The sequence below is a fragment of the Lygodium microphyllum genome, chromosome 1 (assembly GCF_053477565.2).
Source record: "Lygodium microphyllum isolate KBCC chromosome 1, Lygodium_microphyllum_v1.1.10, whole genome shotgun sequence".
Classification (NCBI taxonomy): domain Eukaryota; kingdom Viridiplantae; phylum Streptophyta; class Polypodiopsida; order Schizaeales; family Lygodiaceae; genus Lygodium; species Lygodium microphyllum.
In genome coordinates this window covers 91,492,887-91,510,949 of record NC_141135.1, presented here as the reverse complement: position 1 = coordinate 91,510,949, position 18,063 = coordinate 91,492,887, and the positions used below count along the sequence as shown (strand labels likewise).

General features: G+C 44.9%; 1 protein-coding gene and 1 pseudogene across 1 annotated transcript; one reads left to right on the top strand and one right to left on the bottom strand.

Moving 5' to 3' along the window:
- Positions 1 to 13,203: 13,203 nt before the first annotated feature.
- LOC148041397 (SART-1 family protein DOT2-like) lies at positions 13,204 to 14,410 on the bottom strand. Its single transcript, XM_087686609.1, has 2 exons — positions 14,335 to 14,410; positions 13,204 to 14,273 (listed from the first exon to the last, which is right to left on the bottom strand). Exons 1-2 carry the CDS (start codon positions 14,408 to 14,410, stop codon positions 13,603 to 13,605), a joined length of 747 nt encoding a protein of 248 aa, XP_087542735.1. The 3' UTR covers positions 13,204 to 13,602.
- Positions 14,411 to 15,075: 665 nt separating this feature from the next.
- Positions 15,076 to 16,407, top strand: LOC148041396 (inorganic pyrophosphatase TTM2 pseudogene; annotated as a pseudogene).
- Positions 16,408 to 18,063: the final 1,656 nt, after the last annotated feature.

The following is an 18,063-nucleotide window of genomic DNA, read 5'->3' as shown; positions in this document are numbered from 1 at the left end:
AAAGTTGAGCTTTTCTTGCAAGCTGCAGATCCTGCTCTTCAGAAAGAATTAGGAGAGCTTCTTGAGGATCACGAAGCCTATGGGACTTAAAACGGATTGGCAAGATGCCCAGGATGCAGTCTCGACTTTGACCAAGGGAAGGATATGGAAGACTCGCCTACAGAATGGATCGATGACCCTGACGCCGTCTTCTGCTCCTATGCCTGCTTCTATCCCTGTTATTTCTTCTCTTCCTCAGCTGGTTTCTTGGCCTATGCCAGTGCCTACTGTTTCTACTCCTCCTATTCCTCCTGTTCCACGACCGATGCCAGCTCCTTCTGCTCCAAAACCATCCACTCCGTTGGTGCCTTCCTCTCTTGATGATATAATCAAAGGCATAACGGATTTGACACTGGAGTCAGTTAAAGCGAAGTTGGTGGGAAAATTGAAAGAGCTGTTTGCTTTGACTGCGCCTACTATTTCTTCTAGTGCTCCTACTACACCTAGGAGTGCTCCTAGTGCACCTAGGAGAGATCGAATATGTATTTGGTGTGATAGTACGGACCATCAGCATTGCAGGGATTGTGAATCTTTTCAGGATGCAAGGAGGAAGAATTTGGTATTTTGGGGACAAGATGGTAAGATTTGGTTGATTGAAACAGGAGCTCCGCTTGCTACCAACTTTGGGAAAGGCGGAATGAAGAAGTTAGTGGATGACATGGCTGCACGTACTTCTTATGTGACAGCTAGAGAAGATGCTTCTGCATATGGAGTCTAGATTGAGATGGGATCAGAGAATCAGTCAGCATTATGGACTTATGCTATGGAGACAGCAAACAAGGGAAAAATTCAACAAACTGTTTTGGCTAGTGCAGCCTCTAGCATCAGATCTGAGACAGGTTGGGATTCGCCTGTTGACAAGTACTCTATTTATGCCTACTTGGCTAAGTCTCAGGGAGCAGATGTACTTGTTGAGGAGAAGCGTAAGAGGGATGAAGAAAATCCAAGTGTAGCTAAAAAGACTAGAGGGGGTCAGTTTGTTACTCCACCTACTGCAGGACCGTCTTTGAGACCAGGGCCAGAACAACAGATGGAAGATGCTCAAAAGAGAGAAAATAGGCAAGAGCCTAGAGAGATAAAGCAGCCAGGGTTTAGATTGATGTTTGATATTGAGACATCTACGGACATGAAGAAAATCTTTAATGACAAGATACTTGGCAATGAGGTGACTTTTACTATTTTTAAGGTTTTGGGCATCTTGAAAAGAGAGTTTCAAGATCAGTTTCAAGAGGTCCTGAAGAGGAAAAGACATGCATTGCCTATTACTGATACACAGGGAGTTTTGATTGGGGAGTTGGATGAGGATGAGGATGAGGTTATGGTTGAGAATGCTTCTGTTTTTCCGCAGATAGAGAAGAGGGTTCAACCTATGCATTATGTTGAAACTGATGAGCCTGTCTTGATACCACGTAGTCACTTTTCGCGGAGTCATTGGGCTAGGGCAACTACAGAGACGATGGTAAAAATTGGAGAGAAACAGGTGCCTTATGTTGCTTTGGTGGATCATGGTTCAGAGATTAATCTCATAGTTTGTGGAGTTTATGAAAGTAACAGATGGCCTATGGATGTAGAGCATGGGTGGCGTATGAGAGCCGCCAACAACACTGCAGGTCATTTGTATGCTGCTTGTCCCAGTGTCAGGGTTTCTATTGGAGATGTAGAGGAGGATTTCTATTTCTTTGTGCAGGATTCATGCTCTTATCCCATAATTCTTGGATAGCCATTCATCACAGAGATGCGCATGGAAACAAAGGTAATGGATGATGGATCTACTTATGCACGGATTTGCAGTAAAGATGGTATGAGAGCAGTTCAGTTTATGACTGTGTGTGTGAACCATGTTAGAAATAGAGATACTCTTAGAGATGCACCTTTGCCCACTGTGAGGGATTCGGGTTTTCATTACGTACCACCGTTTCGCGAGACGACGGTGGTACAGAGCAGAGGAGATTGGAGTCCTCGCCTCCTGGCAGTAGTGTTTTCTCCTCCGATTTTGTTGGGATTTCAGCAAACTGTTCAATGAGTTATCAGAAGACTTCTAAGTTGCGTAGAGCTGCCAGGCAGTACATATGCAGGAAGGAGAAAAACTTTAAAAATGCAGGAATTTTAGAGGATGATGAGCATATAGATGGGATGTATGACAGTATGATTTGTGCAGATACGATGATAGAGATGGAAAATATGCTGAAAACTGATATGCAGAGTTGTCATAGCAATGTATTAGTGCAATCCCTGGACATGTTTCATGAAATTGCAGATTTTGTGTCACAGATTGAGTCAGAGGCTGAGGTGGCTCAGCAAAAAGTGTTGAGTGCTGAAGAAATTCAGCAAACAGAGTTTTCGGCTGATTATGATCAGCTTATAGAGACACAAAGGGCTGAAAACTTTCAGCCAACAAAGTTTACTGCTGAAATATTTCAGCATCCAGAGTTTAGGGCTATTCCTATGCAGTCCATAGAGCAGAGGGTTGAGGATATTCGGCCATTGGAGTGCAGAATTGCTGATTTACAGCAAGATTTGGGTAATGCAAAGAATCATAATGAAGCCAGGGTTGACACGAAATACAAGACTGTGGATAATAAGGTGAAGCCGGTAGCTGTACCGCTTCCACCTGACAGTGATCAGCAAATAGAGAGGGCTGCCAAACAGCCAATTTTGAGGAATCCGAAGCATATAGGCCATAAATTTTCAGCAGAGACTCTTACTGAATTGAAAATTGGAAATGGTGATTTCTTGCTACCTTCAGAGAAGAAATGCTTTCAGGATATGCTTGAGCAACATGGAAGGGGGTTTACTTTTTTTCCGCATGAGATTCGATATGTGAATCTGGATATTGTTGCTCCTATGGTGATCTTTACTATTCCTCATATTCCATGGAACCTCCGACCTATTCCAGTGCCTAAGGCACACCTGCCAAAGTTGATTGATTTGTTGAATGAGAAAATCAGGATGGAAATCCTAGAGCCTTCATCTGCACCATACTCAAATAGGTGGTTTACGGTTCCAAAGAAGAATGGTACTCTCAGATTTATACAGGACATACAGCCATTAAACAGAGTTACTATCAGGAATGTTGGTATAGGTCGAGTTGTAGATGAGTTTGCAGAAGCATTTGCTGGACGTGCCATCTATTCTTTAGGTGATTTGTATTCGGGATATGATCAGTTTCAGCTAGCTTTGGAAAGCAAGGACATAACCACCATGAGAACTCCTATTAGGCTTGTTAGGATGTGTACCTTACCTCAAGGTGCCACTAATTCTATTGCACATATGATGAATGCCATGCATAAGGTCCTTCGTGATTACATACCTCAGCTTACCATGCCTTTCTTGGATGATGTGCCCATTAAGGGGTGTGCAGAAGAAGATAAAAATGAGAGTCTAAATGAGCAGGGATGCAGATACTTTGTGGCTGATCATATTTCAGCTTGTGAGAAGATTTTGGCCAGGTTAGAAGAAGTGAACTTGACACTATCATGGCAAAAATCTGTTTTTGGAGTGAATGAGGTTATCATTGTTGGACATATGTGTGGGTATTATGGCAGGAAACCCTCACGTGATAAAGTGGATGCTATAGGCAAGATTACGAAGTATTGTTCTACCACTTCAGAGGTTCGAAGATTCATTGGAGCTTGTGTGTTTTATATGATTTGGATACCTCATTTTGCACACATAGCAGATTGTTTATATCAGCTGCTTCGAAAGGGGCAGAAATTTTATTGGGATGAGAGCCACACTAGAGCCATGCGGAAATTGAAGAAGTTATTGCAGATTGCTCCTACTCTCAGGAAAGCAGATTATAATTGTGGAAGGCCTCTTGTATTGACAGTTGACATTAATCCAATTGGCATAGGTTGGGCTGTGGGTCAAGATGATGCAGATGGAAACAGGTATGGTATTCGGTTTGGGCGAATGTCCTAAATGAGAGACAGAGGAGATATCCGCAAATCAAGAGGGAGTTACTGGGGATTGTTACAGTTCTCAAATGTGACAAGGAGTACTTTATTGGAGCTTCAGTTGTGGAAGAGACAGATTGCTTGCCATTGATTGGTATGATTACGAGTTGCTCTACTCCGGATATAGCTATGTTGAGATGGATTGCATACATCAAGCCATTAAATCCGAAATTTAAACATATAGCAGGGAAGGATAATCCAGTGGCAGATATGCTTTCTAGAGCCAGATATGATGGTGAGGAAATACTACTTGCAGAAGAGGATGATGCAAAAATTTCAGCCACTATGGTTGATCATGTTTGCCATGTCCATGATATTGTGGCTTTCATAGAAGAACTCTATGTTGGAGATTGGTTGCAGATTGGCAAGTACCTTAGTACACTAAGCAAAAGAGATGAATGGACAAATGAAGAGTTCAAGAAGATCAGAAGGAAAGCCTATGGTTATTTTCTCAAGGACGGATTTCTTTGGAAGCATCCGAAGAAAAGAGGCGGATTACCTTTGCGGGCTGTCTGCGATAGAGAGACACAGTTACAGGTGATGAGGGAGTTTCATGAGAGTCCTTGGCTAGTCATAGAGGAGTGTGGGCTACTTATGAGAAAATCAAGGAGAAATATTGGTGGAAAGGCATGTATAGAGATGTTTCTCACTTTGTAGAGACATGCAGAGATTTCCAGATGTATTCGGTAGTGCGTCATTGAGATGAGCTTCATCCAACCTATCCGCTATGCATTCATTATAAGTGGGTAGTTGACTTGGTTACTATGCCTATGGGTCTATGGCAGATGAGATATATTGTTTTGGCTAGAGAGGATCTTACCAATCATGTTGAGGGCAGATCTTTGAGAACGAAGACCACTAGTGCAGTGTGTAAGTTCTTATTGGAAGAAATTTTCTGCAGGTATGGCTATGTGGGTAAGATCACTGCGGATCGCGGTGAATTGGATGCAGATGAAGCTAGGGAGTTTTTCTCTCAACTAGGAATCAAGTTGGCTCTAACCACAGCATACAATCCAGAGGGAAATGGGAAGAGTGAAAGAGGGCATCCGCCGATAGTGAAAGCATTAGCCAAAGCATGCAGAGGACGGATTGGAGAATAGCCGAGACTTCTACCATTTTCTTTGTGGGCTGATCGTACGACTCACAGTGTTACCACAGGATATATGCATGCAGAGTTGATGTATGGTCAAAAACCGGTTATGCCGACTAAGACTTGTGCTTTGACTTGGTCAGTTTTACCTTTGCAGGAGAATTTGACGAGAGAGGAGCTCTTAGCTCTTCGGATTCGGCAGTTGGAGAGAAGACTAGAGGATATTCAGCTAGCTATTGACAGGCTGAAGGTTGCTAGACTAAGAAATAAGGACAGGTTTGACAGCAGGCATCGCTTGCGGCCTAGAGCAATAGAAGAGGGAGACTAGGTATTAGTCTTTGATAGCAGCCTTGAAAATCAGCATACTGCACTTCGAAAGATGGTGAAAAGATGGTTTGAGCCATGTCTTTGACAATGCAACATATGAGCTGACCGAATTGGATGGGACAGTGCTTAGAATGCCTATTGCAGGAAAAAGAATCAAGATTTTTAAAAAAAGAGATGATGAGGATTATGCATTGGAAGATTTTGCAAGAGAAGAGCAACGAGAAGAAACTTTTATGGAAGAGACAGATGATATGACAGATAATCTTGTTGATATACCGAAAATGCACAATGAAGAGATTGATCTGTTTGTGGATCTTGATGATAACGATCATGGGTAGTTGGCCCATCCAGAGGATGCGCAGGATTAGAGGGGGTGGATGTCCTACTGCTGCGTATCCGAGGTGTGAAATCCACCCAAAAGTTGTGTGTGTGGGATTTGATACTTTGTACATATTTAGTTGTTGTGTTTATACTTTTGTTCTACGTGGAAGAGGGTTTGGAGCAAGAGGAACTTATCAATAATGCTCTAGTTGGCATGTCTTGCCAAGTGGTCAGTCAACCTAGACGAGGAGGTTTTGATCAACAGCTCACAGGAGCTTTAGGAGATGTGGCTGAGACTAGCACAGATTCTGAGATTGGTTATGTATATGGTGCTTTGATATTCGTAGGTGTGGTTGGTGGAGTTCTTTGTGAAGTTCAATATTTTCAGAATGACATGCATGTTAGCTTCCGCATTAGATCTTCTATTACTATTGCTATATCTTCTCTAGGCATCTACAATAGTGGTACTTTGGTTGTATCTGATGGGGCGGGAATAGAGGAGCCAAAAGAAAAAGCAAGGTCTATTTTTGAAATGAGGGCTTTTTTGAGGGAACTAGAAACGAAGATGACGAGAGAAAGAAAGGGGAACCTGACACGCGGAACAGGAAGCTGAGGGGATAAGCAAGGTAGCAAAGCACCCCATGGTGTATTTGCCCTTTGCACATGGACCCAGAAACTGTATTGGCCAGAGCTTTAGCCTGATTGAAGCCAAGCTGGTGTTATCAAGTCTGCTGCTCAAGTACAGATTCAAAGCATCCCCTGATTACAGGCATTCCCCTTAGGTTGTGGTGACTGTCACGCCCAAGCATGGAGCTCCTATCATAGTTGAGAAATTGTGACATGGCAAAGGTCTTCCCATCATGGAAATTCATCTGGACCCAGAGCTGTGGGGCGAGGATGTATACGAGTTCAAGCCGGAGAGGTTTTCTGAGGGGAACAAGCCAAGGATGAGAGCTTTGAAGCCGAAGATAAAAATAAAAGCTGATAATGATTGATAATGTGGGGAAGAGAGGATCGTCGTCTAGTCTTGGGAGGGGAGGTCTATCATCAAGGAACTGAAGGGACGGGAAAAAACTTTTTTTTGCATCTCATGGAGAAGATGCAGTGGTGTTGTATGTGCATGGATTGTCATCTTGCCCTCCTCGTAGTGGCGGTGTTTATTGGAGATGAGCAAAGATACAAAATTGTTTGAGGGAAAACAGCCATTTACATCTGTCAGGCTGTGCACAAATATCCCAGAGTTGGAACTGGCATGCCACTGGCAAGAATTGATTCTGAGTATCCAGAACTTTCCATCGATTGTTATCGTGAATCTGGACAATTAGCCAGAAAGGAAAGACAGCAATGGGGATGCGGTGTGTGTTGAACAGTGCGCAAGGGAGACGAGGACCGGAGGAAGAGAGAGGAGAAGAGAGATACGAGACACCGAAAGTGGAACCCCAGAAGTGTGTCAATTGAGCACACATTATAGAAATATATAGAGGGGACCTGGGGCGCTATATATATACAAACTATATATAGCTAACACTATATATAGCTAACACCCCCGCTCAAATAAAGGTCCCTTACTGTAGATGAAAAAACCCTTGGGGGCTCAAGGGGAATGTCAGAGTGCAGCGGTGCGGAAGCGTAGGACTGAGAGAGAGAGAACGCAGAGAGAAGGGAGAGAAAGAGACAATGGACAATGAAGATCTACTGTATAAAGAATAATGAATACAAAGATATACACAGGCGCAGTGCGCTGGACTACGTGTCTCCACCTCGACGATGCGACCTGCTGTCCACCTCGAAGTCTGCTACAGTCTGGACTGTCTGATGTCTGAAATCTGTGAACAGAGACAGAAATCTGCAGAGCACCGATCTGTAATCTGCGATAGAGAAGAATGGACAGACTGCTGGAAACGTCGACTATAAATAGTCGAAAACAGCCACGAACTGGGGCGCCAGAAATAGGGCGCAGCCAGAAATAAATCAGTTGCAGGCAGTCGGACTGCCACGTAGCAGTCCGACTGCACAGTCCGACTGCTGCTGGTCCGACTGCTGCTGCTGGTACTGCCCTACAAGACAGGACAGGCTATGATCTCTGGCACCCCCTCTTAGAGCCTGGACAGGGCAGAAGCCTGAGGGATCTGGAATGTTGCCGAAGTAGAGCCTGAGAAAGCGCCTTCGTAAACAAATCCGCAAGATTGTCCTCCGTCTTGCAATACTCCACAGTGATGGTCTCATCCAGAAGCTTTTCTCGGATGAAGTGGTACTGAATCTCAATGTGCTTCGTCCGGGCATGAAAAACAGGATTCCTTGCCAAGGCAATGCAACTTTCATTGTCACATCGCAGCAATGTAGGACGAGTCTGGGGGCACCCAAGCTCCTCCAACAATCTCCAAAGCCACACAACCTTGCATGTGGTGGAAGACGCGGCCCGATACTCTGCCTCAGTAGACGAAAGAGCTACTGTGGGCTGCTTCTTGCTACTCCATGAAATAACACCTGCACTCAAAGTAAAGCAGTAACCTGTTGTAGACCGCCTGTGGTCCACGTCACCGGCCCAATCCGAGTCGCTCCAACCTGCAAGTACAAGATCTGACCCATCTGTCCCTGCGGGGTAATGAATCCCCAAATCAGACGTCCCCCTCAGATACCGAAGTATCCTCTGAGCAGCCTGCCAATGCACCGTCTTAGGTTCACTCATGAACCCTGCCAAGAGCCCAACAGCAAAACATAGATCAACCCTCTTGTTGAGAAGCCAAATCAAAGACCCTATCAACTGTCGATAGCGGAAAGCATCCGCCAAAGGAGAAGCTGAGTGGGAAGTGGCCTTCCAGTTCGGATCCATAGGAGTAGAGAGGGCCCGACAATCTTCCATCTCAAAAGTCACCAAGAGCTCCTGTACATATATCTATTGGGAGAGAAAGATCCCCCTCTGAGACTGATAAATCTCATGGCCTAAAAAGAAATGGAGTAGCCCCAAATCCGTCATCTCGAACGTCCGATGTAAAGCTGACTTTGTCTCTTGGACCTGCTGTGCATCATCACCTATGACAATCAAATCATCAACATATAATACAAACAGCACACAACCATCCTCAGAAGTGTAAACATACAACTGCGGATCGGCCTTGGACCGCCGATATCCCAACTGAGTCTGGAGGAACAAATCAATCTTCTCGTTCCAAGCTCGCGGGGCCTGCTTGAGACCATACAGGGCCTTCTTCAACCTGTAGACTTTCCTATCTGAAGAACCAAAGCCAGGAGGCTGCTCAACGTAGATCTCCTCCTTCAGATCACCATTCAGGAAGGCCGACTTCACATCCAGCTGATAAACAGGCCAGCCAAAGCAAGAACAGCTCTAATGGTTGTCATACGAGCGGTGGGGGCAAAGGTGTCATGACAGTCAATCCCTGGGCGCTGGGCAAAACCCTTAGCAACAAGGCGAGCCTTGTGCTTATCCAAAGTACCATCACTGAGATATTTGGTCTTGAAGACCCACTTGACTCCAATCACCTTCTTCTTCGGGGGACGTGGCACAAGTGACCAAGTGACATTCCTCTCAATAGCCTCAAACTCAGCTTCCATAGCTTTCTTCCATGGGGCGGACTGTAAAGCCTCCTTTACGGAGGTGGGCTCTCGATCCTACATAACACGGGACATCAAACAATAATTGGAGCAAACAAGCTCCAAAGAATGCGCCTGGTGCCTCCGTGACCGCCGCGGACCATCCTGCGGTCCCCACTCCTCAGGAACCCCCTCGATCCCTGAATCACGGAGTGTGTCACGGGCCCAGCGAGGAGGAGGCCGAACCTCCCCTCGACGTTCTCCATCAGTAGAAGACTCTGGAATGTCCACCGGTGGTAACTCCGCAGAAGGATCCGGTGGAACAATACACTCTGTGTCAGAAACAGAATCATAATCAAATGGCACAGGCTCTAGTGGAACTGTAGAAGGAGCCAAACTCTCCCCTGGATCTCCAAGAACGGGGTGCTCCTCACCCGTTGAAGAAGCCGGAACCTCCACAAACCGCACATCACGGCTAGTATATACATCCCGCTTGACGGGATCATACAGTCGGTAGCCTTGGGACTGGGAGCTGTAGCCAACAAATACCTGTTTTCGGGAAGTCGCTTCAAATTTGTCACGGTGAGCCTTGGGAATGTGAACATAGGCATCACACCCAAAGACCCGAAAGTAAGAAACATCTAGCTTCGTTCCAAAATAAGCCTCAAATGGAGTCATCCCTTCCACGGCCGAAGTAGGGGATCGATTAAGAATGTGGACTGTAGTAGCCATAGCCTCGGCCCACAGAACCTGAGGGGTCTGTCGGTGCTCCATCATGGTGCGCGCCATCTCGATCACACTGCGGTTCTTCCGTTCTAGAATACCATTTTCTTGAGGAGTATTGGTATTGGCAAACTCCTGGTGAATTCCTCTATCTGCACAAAACCGAGCAAATTCATTAGACACAAATTCACCTCCCTTGTCGGATCGCAAGGTTTTCAACTTCCGGCCTGATCGGTTCTCCTCAAAGAGAAGCCAATCCTTGAAGTGCGAGAAAGCTTCTGACTTTAGTGCCAAAAAATAGGCCCATGTCATCCTGCTATAATCATCCACGATCAGCATGAAGTACGAGCTCCCACGCAGGGACTCATTCCTCATAGGGCCACATAGATCCGTAGATACTAACTCCATCGGTGAAGTAGACCGCCGCGAAGCGGTGTGGGGAATGGCATCTCTATGCTGCTTCCCCCGTATGCAGGAGACACATGGCTGCTGGCTCACCACTATATCCGGCAACCCTCGAACAAGCTGTCCACATGACGCCCTCCGAAGATAGTCATAGTTCAGGTGACCAAACCGAGCATGCCATAACTCAGACTGTGACTGTGAGGTAAGAAGAAGAGAAAAGAGGGCAGTGGAAGTCTTCAGTTTGTGAATGTCGTTCTCCTCATATCCAGATGATAGAACCTTCCTCGATTCACGATCAAGGACTCGCACAGTAGAACTGTCAAATTCCACCAGAAGACCAAGGGAGCAAATCTTATGAATTGAAAGGAGATGGTACCCTAATCCTGGTACATGCAAAACCTCTGAGGTATGGGTGCCACCTCGTCTATCCGGAATAAGCTGCATCTTACCCTGACCTGCAATAGAAACTGAAGAGCTGTCTCCAATGAGAACCTGCCCACGCGAAGGTCGCAGCTGGGCAACACCATCTGATAAAGGAGTCATGTGCCGTGAGGCACCACTGTCAACAATCCACTCTCGAGCTTGGGGAGCCGTCATCGCAGCATCAGAAGCATTCGGTGAAGCGTCCTCAATGACAACTAAATGTAGAAATGCAGCTGATGAGGGTGCAGCCACCGCTCGAGAATCCTTGGTTTCCTTCTTTTTGGTGTCCTTCGAGTCTTTGTCAGGGCAATCCTTCTTCCAATGGCCAGTCTTTCCACAAATATGACATGTGGAGTCTTTGTCCTTGTCCTTCTCCTTGTCCTTCTTGGACTTGTTATTCCCCTTCTTCTTCTTTTGATCCTTCCCCTTCTTTTGAGAGGTTTGACCTGTCAACGCCTCCGTCTTGGAAGCATTCTGTCCCTTTAACTGTTCCTCTTGGTCCAAGACCATAGAAACCAACTCTTCCCACCGAAGAGTAGACTCTCGCCCTGAAGCAATAAGGGCAGAGTAAAATGTACCGAATCGTGGCGGCAACTGGAACAAGAGTGTGATCGCCATGTCTTCGGAGGAAATCGGCTTCCCCGCATTCTGAACCTGCATCTGTAGCTGCCTTAGCTTGTTAATGTGTTCCCTTAGCGAAGAAGACTTATTGACGGACAAGGTCCGCATCTGTACCTCCAAAGAAACCCTCTTCATCAGGGTCATCCGATTGTACATTTGATCAAGCTCCAGCCATATCTCACGAGCCACCGTCAAGTACTCGATGTGAGCGATCACGGCTGTAGTGCATGATAGAAAGAGAAAGGATCGAATCCTGGCATTCAGTTTGTCCCAATGAGACTGGGCCCTAGCCAACTCCGCACGAGCATCGGAAGAGAGTTTGGACTCATCTCTTACCGAAGGCCGGTCAATATCTTCCTGTACCAACTCCGCCAAATCATAGGACTCAAGAATGGCCAACATCATAACGCGCCAAATGCGGTAGTTGTCGCCGTCGAGCTTCTGATCTGTAGGAAGAGCCGGTAAGACAGGCACCTTCCGGTCCATAATCGCCTGGAACTCCAAGTCCATCTCTGTAGACATCTTTACCTGCAATGCCTTCTCAAACGCAAAAGCAGCCCCCTCTGACTGGGTAAACTCAGCCTGCTAAGGCTCTTCCGCGTCCCGAAGCTTCTTCACCCGCCGAAGGCGATGAAAAAGTAAAACCTGCACTTTTAGGTTGAAAACTCAAACTTCCTCCGCATCAAACAGCAGTAAACAGCAGCAAATCCACCACCTGTACTCCTTTCCTATGCGCCTACACTCGTTTCAGCCTTGTTCCAAGGCGCAGCCCTCCTGTCTGCCCTTAAACGCAAAAAATGCAAATTTGTGTCGCGATGGAAACTCCTCTTCAGGTTGATTCTGCGCTCAGTCAGCCCTCAAACACTGCTCTGATACCATGTCAGAGTGCAACGGTGCGGAAGCGTAGGACTGAGAGAGAGAGAACGCAGAGAGAGAAGGGAGAAAGAGACAGTGGACAATGAAAATCTGCTGTATAAAGAATGCCGAATACAAAGATATACACGGGCGCAGTGCGCTGGACTGCGTGTCTCCACCTCGACGATGCAACCTGCTGTCCACCTCGAAGTCTGCTGCAATCTGCACTGTCTGCTGTCTGAAATCTGTGAACAGAGACAGAAATCTGCACGGCACCGGTCTGTAATCTGCGACAGAGAAGAATGGACAGACTGCTGGAAACGTCCACTATAAATAGTCGAAAACAGCCACGAACTGGGGCGCCAGAAATAGGGCGCAGCCAGGAATAAATCAGCTGCAGGCAGTCGGACTGTCACATGGCAGTCCGACTGCTGCTGGTCCGACTGCTGCTGCTGGTACTGCCCTACAAGGCAGGATAGGCTATGATCTCTGACAGGAAAAACCCACAGCTCTATATAGGCCTACCGTTATATTAATATTCAAAATATACAATTACAAAGTTGAACTTACAAGAGCCTATTCATAGGCATCAAAGGAGCTACATCACTCCTGAATTCAATAGCCTATTCAGAGGCATCAAAAGAACTTTATCACTCCTAAATATACAACATGTAAAATAAGGATAAGCGACAACACTGCAAAAGATAAAATCTCCAAGAAATTCCTTCATTTGAACTTGGGATGTAAGCAGTATATCTGTCACATCAAAACTTAAAGAAAGAAAACAAAAAACGTTACAGTGACATTAGAACAACACAAGGTCTATAGAGACGGTTCGCGGCGCCGCTCTATAGAAAACATAACACATGTGGGGCCCCATGAACAGAATATAAATAAAACAATTTGTCATCAGTTGGAATATAGACGCTCATCAGCTAGAAAGAATATAAATGAAATAATGTGTCATCAGCTGGAATATAGACCCTCATCAGCTGGAATAACGAACGAGGATGATCATTTAGAACGAGACAAAACAATGGAAGCAAATGCATAGATGCACACTTCAACCTCTCCATTGGTCACTGATCATTTGCTCTATATGCTCGCGGAGGTCTTGATGGCGTGCGCACTTAAACCTCTCTGTTGGTCACTGATCATCTACTCTTTCCAAGCTTCCCTTCTTCCAAAACGGGACTTAAACCCTAGGATTCTAGGGTAGACCTCTACCTTGCTAATTGGATATGTTATGGGGAAGAAAGAAAAAGAAAACCAGCACTCGAACAACTGGAGTCATTGCTGCCCCAATTGCCAATCATTCATATAGGCTGCTTTACGAGCTTCTTCAACAGCCTTCTCTTCTTCCTGCTTTGCAGCTCTCCTTGCACCTAACATTCTGCTCCCAAGATCACTGGAACCCAAGCCTTTTGCCTTTGCCTCAACTTCCGGTGCATCAATATCAAGAACCTCCTTCTTCCGCAGCTTTTTCTTCTTCTTGGGTTTGTTAAACTGTAACATTTCTTCTGGTGTGTAATATTCTGAAGTAACATTACCAGCTCCCCCCAAAGAAACATGAGCTCTCTCACCTACACCTTGCAGTTTTAACTTCAGCTCTTCCAATCTCTTACGACTTTCCTCATTAAATCCTCCTGTCTCATCCAAAACCATGCCTGGTTTTTTCATCTCCTCATCATACTGCGAAAGTATTGTTCGCATAGCATTGATATCATTCTGGAACTTATCCTCATATATCCCTGTAATTTTCTTTGCTGATTTGTAAGCTTCATCTCGAGCATGTTGCTGTGCTATTTCTACATTCTCAAGTTTATCTAATTCATCATTCACATCATCCCCAGTTCCTGGTAGCGCAAGTTGGGAGCATCGAGACGCCACAGGGAGCGGTGGATGTTGACCAGGCTCTGCAAACGGAGGCATCAAGCCGATGCGAAAGGACATATTTTCCGCTGCATACTTCCATCACTTTGTCAATTCCATGAAGGACTTTAAGCCCGGCAAGATCTTTACCTGTGTGAGCAACTCTGTTCTCATCATCGCCATTAGAATCTTTCCCACTGTCTTGCTCTGCCAGCATTCTTGCCATGCGAGCTGCCTTGATTCTTTCTTCTATTTTCTTCCGATTTTCCAACTTCCGACTTCTATTAACCCAGTTAGTAATCTCACTGCCAATATTACGCTACCTGTGAGGCCGTAATCCTCATAGCTGGATTGAGGCTACTAGATCTTGAGATAGAAACAAAGAGATTTTATCTCTGCTTTGCGTTTTCTGGAGACGCAGCAAGAGAGGATCGTTCCCCTATGGGTGCGCTCATGGGGTGGGTCCGCCTGGAGCAGACTTTTTCATGTTTTGTGAGGAGGGATTCCTGCCCCTCACACCGTTGTGCGTCTTGCTACCTCCTTACACCATTGTTCGTCTTGCACCTTTCATTTCCTTGCATATGTGGTCGTGTTCTATCTTTTTGTTGTACAAAAGCTTCGTCTGGCCTCCTCCATCGAAGCTATATTCTGATCCATACCTGTTGTCCTTCGTTTCTGGGTCCTGTCCTTCGCAAACAACGTTCGATCTGAACCTCACGAGCGTCTCACAGGTCTTCGGGATATTAACTGTGTGTCGGTGGAGACTTGAGAGGTTAATGAACCTTCGATCTGAACCTCACGAGCGTCTCACAGGTCTTCGGGATATTAACTGTGTGTCGGTGGAGACTTGAGAGGTTTGATGCTGGGGAGCGAGACATGCTCATCGCACGGATGCAGTTGCTCTTCTGTTCTAAGGCCTCCTTTGTTTTCTCTGTGTCACGAGATGTTGCAGAGGCGGACAGCTTGGTAGTCTTCCGGCGGGAGAAGAAAGAAGCTGCTGTCGCTGTTGACGCTGGCCTCTTGTTATCGTCGTTCGTTTTGCGGGTTATTCATAGGCCTTCTGCAACGGCGGCAAGTACAACAAAGCAAGATACTCTCAGTTATCGACCTGTGCCTGCTCTAATACCATGTTAGAACAGTGTGTAAGGGAGACGAGGACCGGAGGAAGAGAGAGGAGAAGAGAGATACGAGACACCGAAAGTGAAACCCCCAGAAGTGTGTCAATTGAGCACACATAATAGGAATATATAGAGGGGACCTGGGGCGCTATATATATACAAACTTTATATAGCTAACAGTGTGAGCATGCAAGGCGATAGTGTCATGTCTACTGTCATCGACGGGTGTGACCAGGACTTGGCGAAGAACTTAGCTAGACGTGTGGTTTGGGTCAACCACGGCGATAAGTAAAGTCACAGACTCACAGACCCATGGGAGGATTGAAGCTCCTTCTTCTCGAGTTGTTATCATATAGGGCATTTATGCTTTAAGTGAGAAACTTCAACCTGTTCTTGATCTACCAGTCTCTGTGACTGGAGGTGTGCATTTTGATCTTGTGAAACGTGTGCTTCGTGACATCAACAGGTCTGGTCAAGCCCCAGAAGACATCATACAACAAGTTTCTGAAACGGTCTATCCTATGTATAAAGCTTTCATTGAGCCAGACCTGGAAACGGCACATATCAGGATAGTTAACAAGTTTAATCCCTTTTCTGGACTCCAGAGTCCAACTTATATTTTAAAGTCCCCAAGAATTGCAGATGAAGAGCAAATTAGAGAAGTTCTATCCTCCATACACACTGAGGCAACAGAAGAGACTTATGATATATATCTTTTGCCACTGGGGGGGAAGATCATGAAACATGTCAATCGTATTTAAGGATGCGCAACAGGGATGGGAGATATAGTCTCATATTCGAGGAATGCTTAACAGACAGCCCTTTTCTAATATCTCCACGGATAACCTTTGAAGTTATTGTCCGCCTTTTAGGTGGTCTGATGGCTCTGGGTTATACGATTGCAACAATATTAAAGCGTGTCAGCAAAGTTTATACAAATGATTCTGTCTCTGTGAAAGTTGATAAGCTTGAGCAGCTGCACCAGAGGTTTATCCAGGTTCGCAGAAAGGATATTATGGGAGCAAAGAGTTATAAGGACTACAAATTCTGTCCCTGTCAAGTGTGGGTTGGTGCTGCCATTCCGTCAACATTTTTATCTTTTTGATTGCACCCTTCACCTCAGAACGAAGTGGTTTTCATCCAATCCTCTTAACTTGCTTATTGAGTGTTGCTGCCTTGCATGACCCAAGAGGTGACATTAATTCAAACCCTTGATTGATTGATTGATTGATTTCAGAAGAGCTTCATGATCACCCAAGATTTGAGTCTTGAAAGGCTTGATTCGAAAGCATTGTTGGCCTACATCACTGTATAGGCCCAATATAAGCAGAGCATCATTCTCTGGTTGATTGTTACAGATTTTTTTTTCATCTATACAAATAGAGCTGAATGTATCTACAAAAACTGTACCTGAATACAAAGATGCCTTCATGATCCTATTCCAAACCCTTAGATCTAACTTCAGATTTCCTTGTTCCTTTGGAAAAGACAGGTTGTTAACATGACATGAATTTTTGTCAAGATGTTTATTGGAAAGGTTCCCATTCAGATGAAGCTGAATATATGTCACATATTATCAAAAATTGAGCTTTCAAATTGAATCTGATCTTGCTAGATTGACCTTCTATCCTGAAATTAGTCAAGGTCCTCTGTGGTCACGACTTTGCTTTCGAAAACTCTTCGACAACGTCATTGCGGGCCAAGAGCGTCTGCAATAACTAAATGCACACTAGATACATCTAATATTGCATTTGTAGCTGGATAATAATATTCCAACAATACCTTTCCCAAAACCCCTCAAAGGGGGTATCCCACACATATTGGCAATAAGTGCCACATATCACAGACATAGGAGCCACCCCATCGGCTCATTGCCGTGGCCCCACTGCAGCTCTCCTATATCTTGGGGATTGGCCCCTCGATGCGCTGATTTTACATATAAATACATTTGCACAAGACTCCCGTCTTTTTTTTCATCAAGACCCAAGAGATACCATGTTTCCTCACCAATCATTTCCCCCAAGAAACAAACCACTAACCTATAGAAAGGGAAATCTCATCCTCTCAAGCGTGGGTCAACTATAGTTCAAACAATTGCTATGCATGTCCAAGAGTTGATACCATATGTATGATCAATGCTTGATCAATGCAATAGTGGATGTCTCATCGTGCACAAACAATTATGTTTCGAAATCAGTCTATGTGCTAGTACGCAAACAGTCTTTTCATGAATTCCAACTAATATGTATATACTTCATTGCAAGAATCTAGCACTAAGGCAAACCTTGTGCTACTAGATCCCTTATTTCCAAATAGGCCATTTCCTAAATGCTATGCATAAAAAACAATCAAAATTTGTATTATTCCAACCCTCAAACTGTTGCACAAAATCCTCCTCCCCCTCACCATTTAAGTTTTGCTTTGTTGCATAGGTGTATAGAGGTTGTTTTGTCATGGTTTAATGTATAAAAAGTAATAAATCACACACTATGAAAAAAAGATAGGGAAAACTGAGGCCAAACCTCATGCTTTGCCACTACCATACATCCACGATCACTTATTATATTTTTTCGTATTTTTCTAAGGCATATTCTTATTTTTCTCTTATTTTTTTCAAATTTACTCTATTTTTCTAATAAAAATTTGATATATTTTCAGAGCTGTGGCTTTTGATTCTTAGAACATCAGAAATATAGATTTTATTAGCATTTTATCTAGTGTGTATTGATTTATCCCACCCAAAAATACCAAAAACCCCATT

What these genes read in the sequence shown, in the direction of transcription:
- LOC148041397 (XM_087686609.1), bottom strand. Translation starts at nt 14,410, where the DNA reads ATGGCAAGAATGCTGGCAGAGCAAGACAGTGGGAAAGATTCTAATGGC. An exon ending in GAACAGAGTTGCTCACACAG is followed by an intron (nt 14,274 to 14,334) that starts GTAAAGATCTTG and finishes GGAAGTATGCAG; the next exon opens with CGGAAAATATGTCCTTTCGC.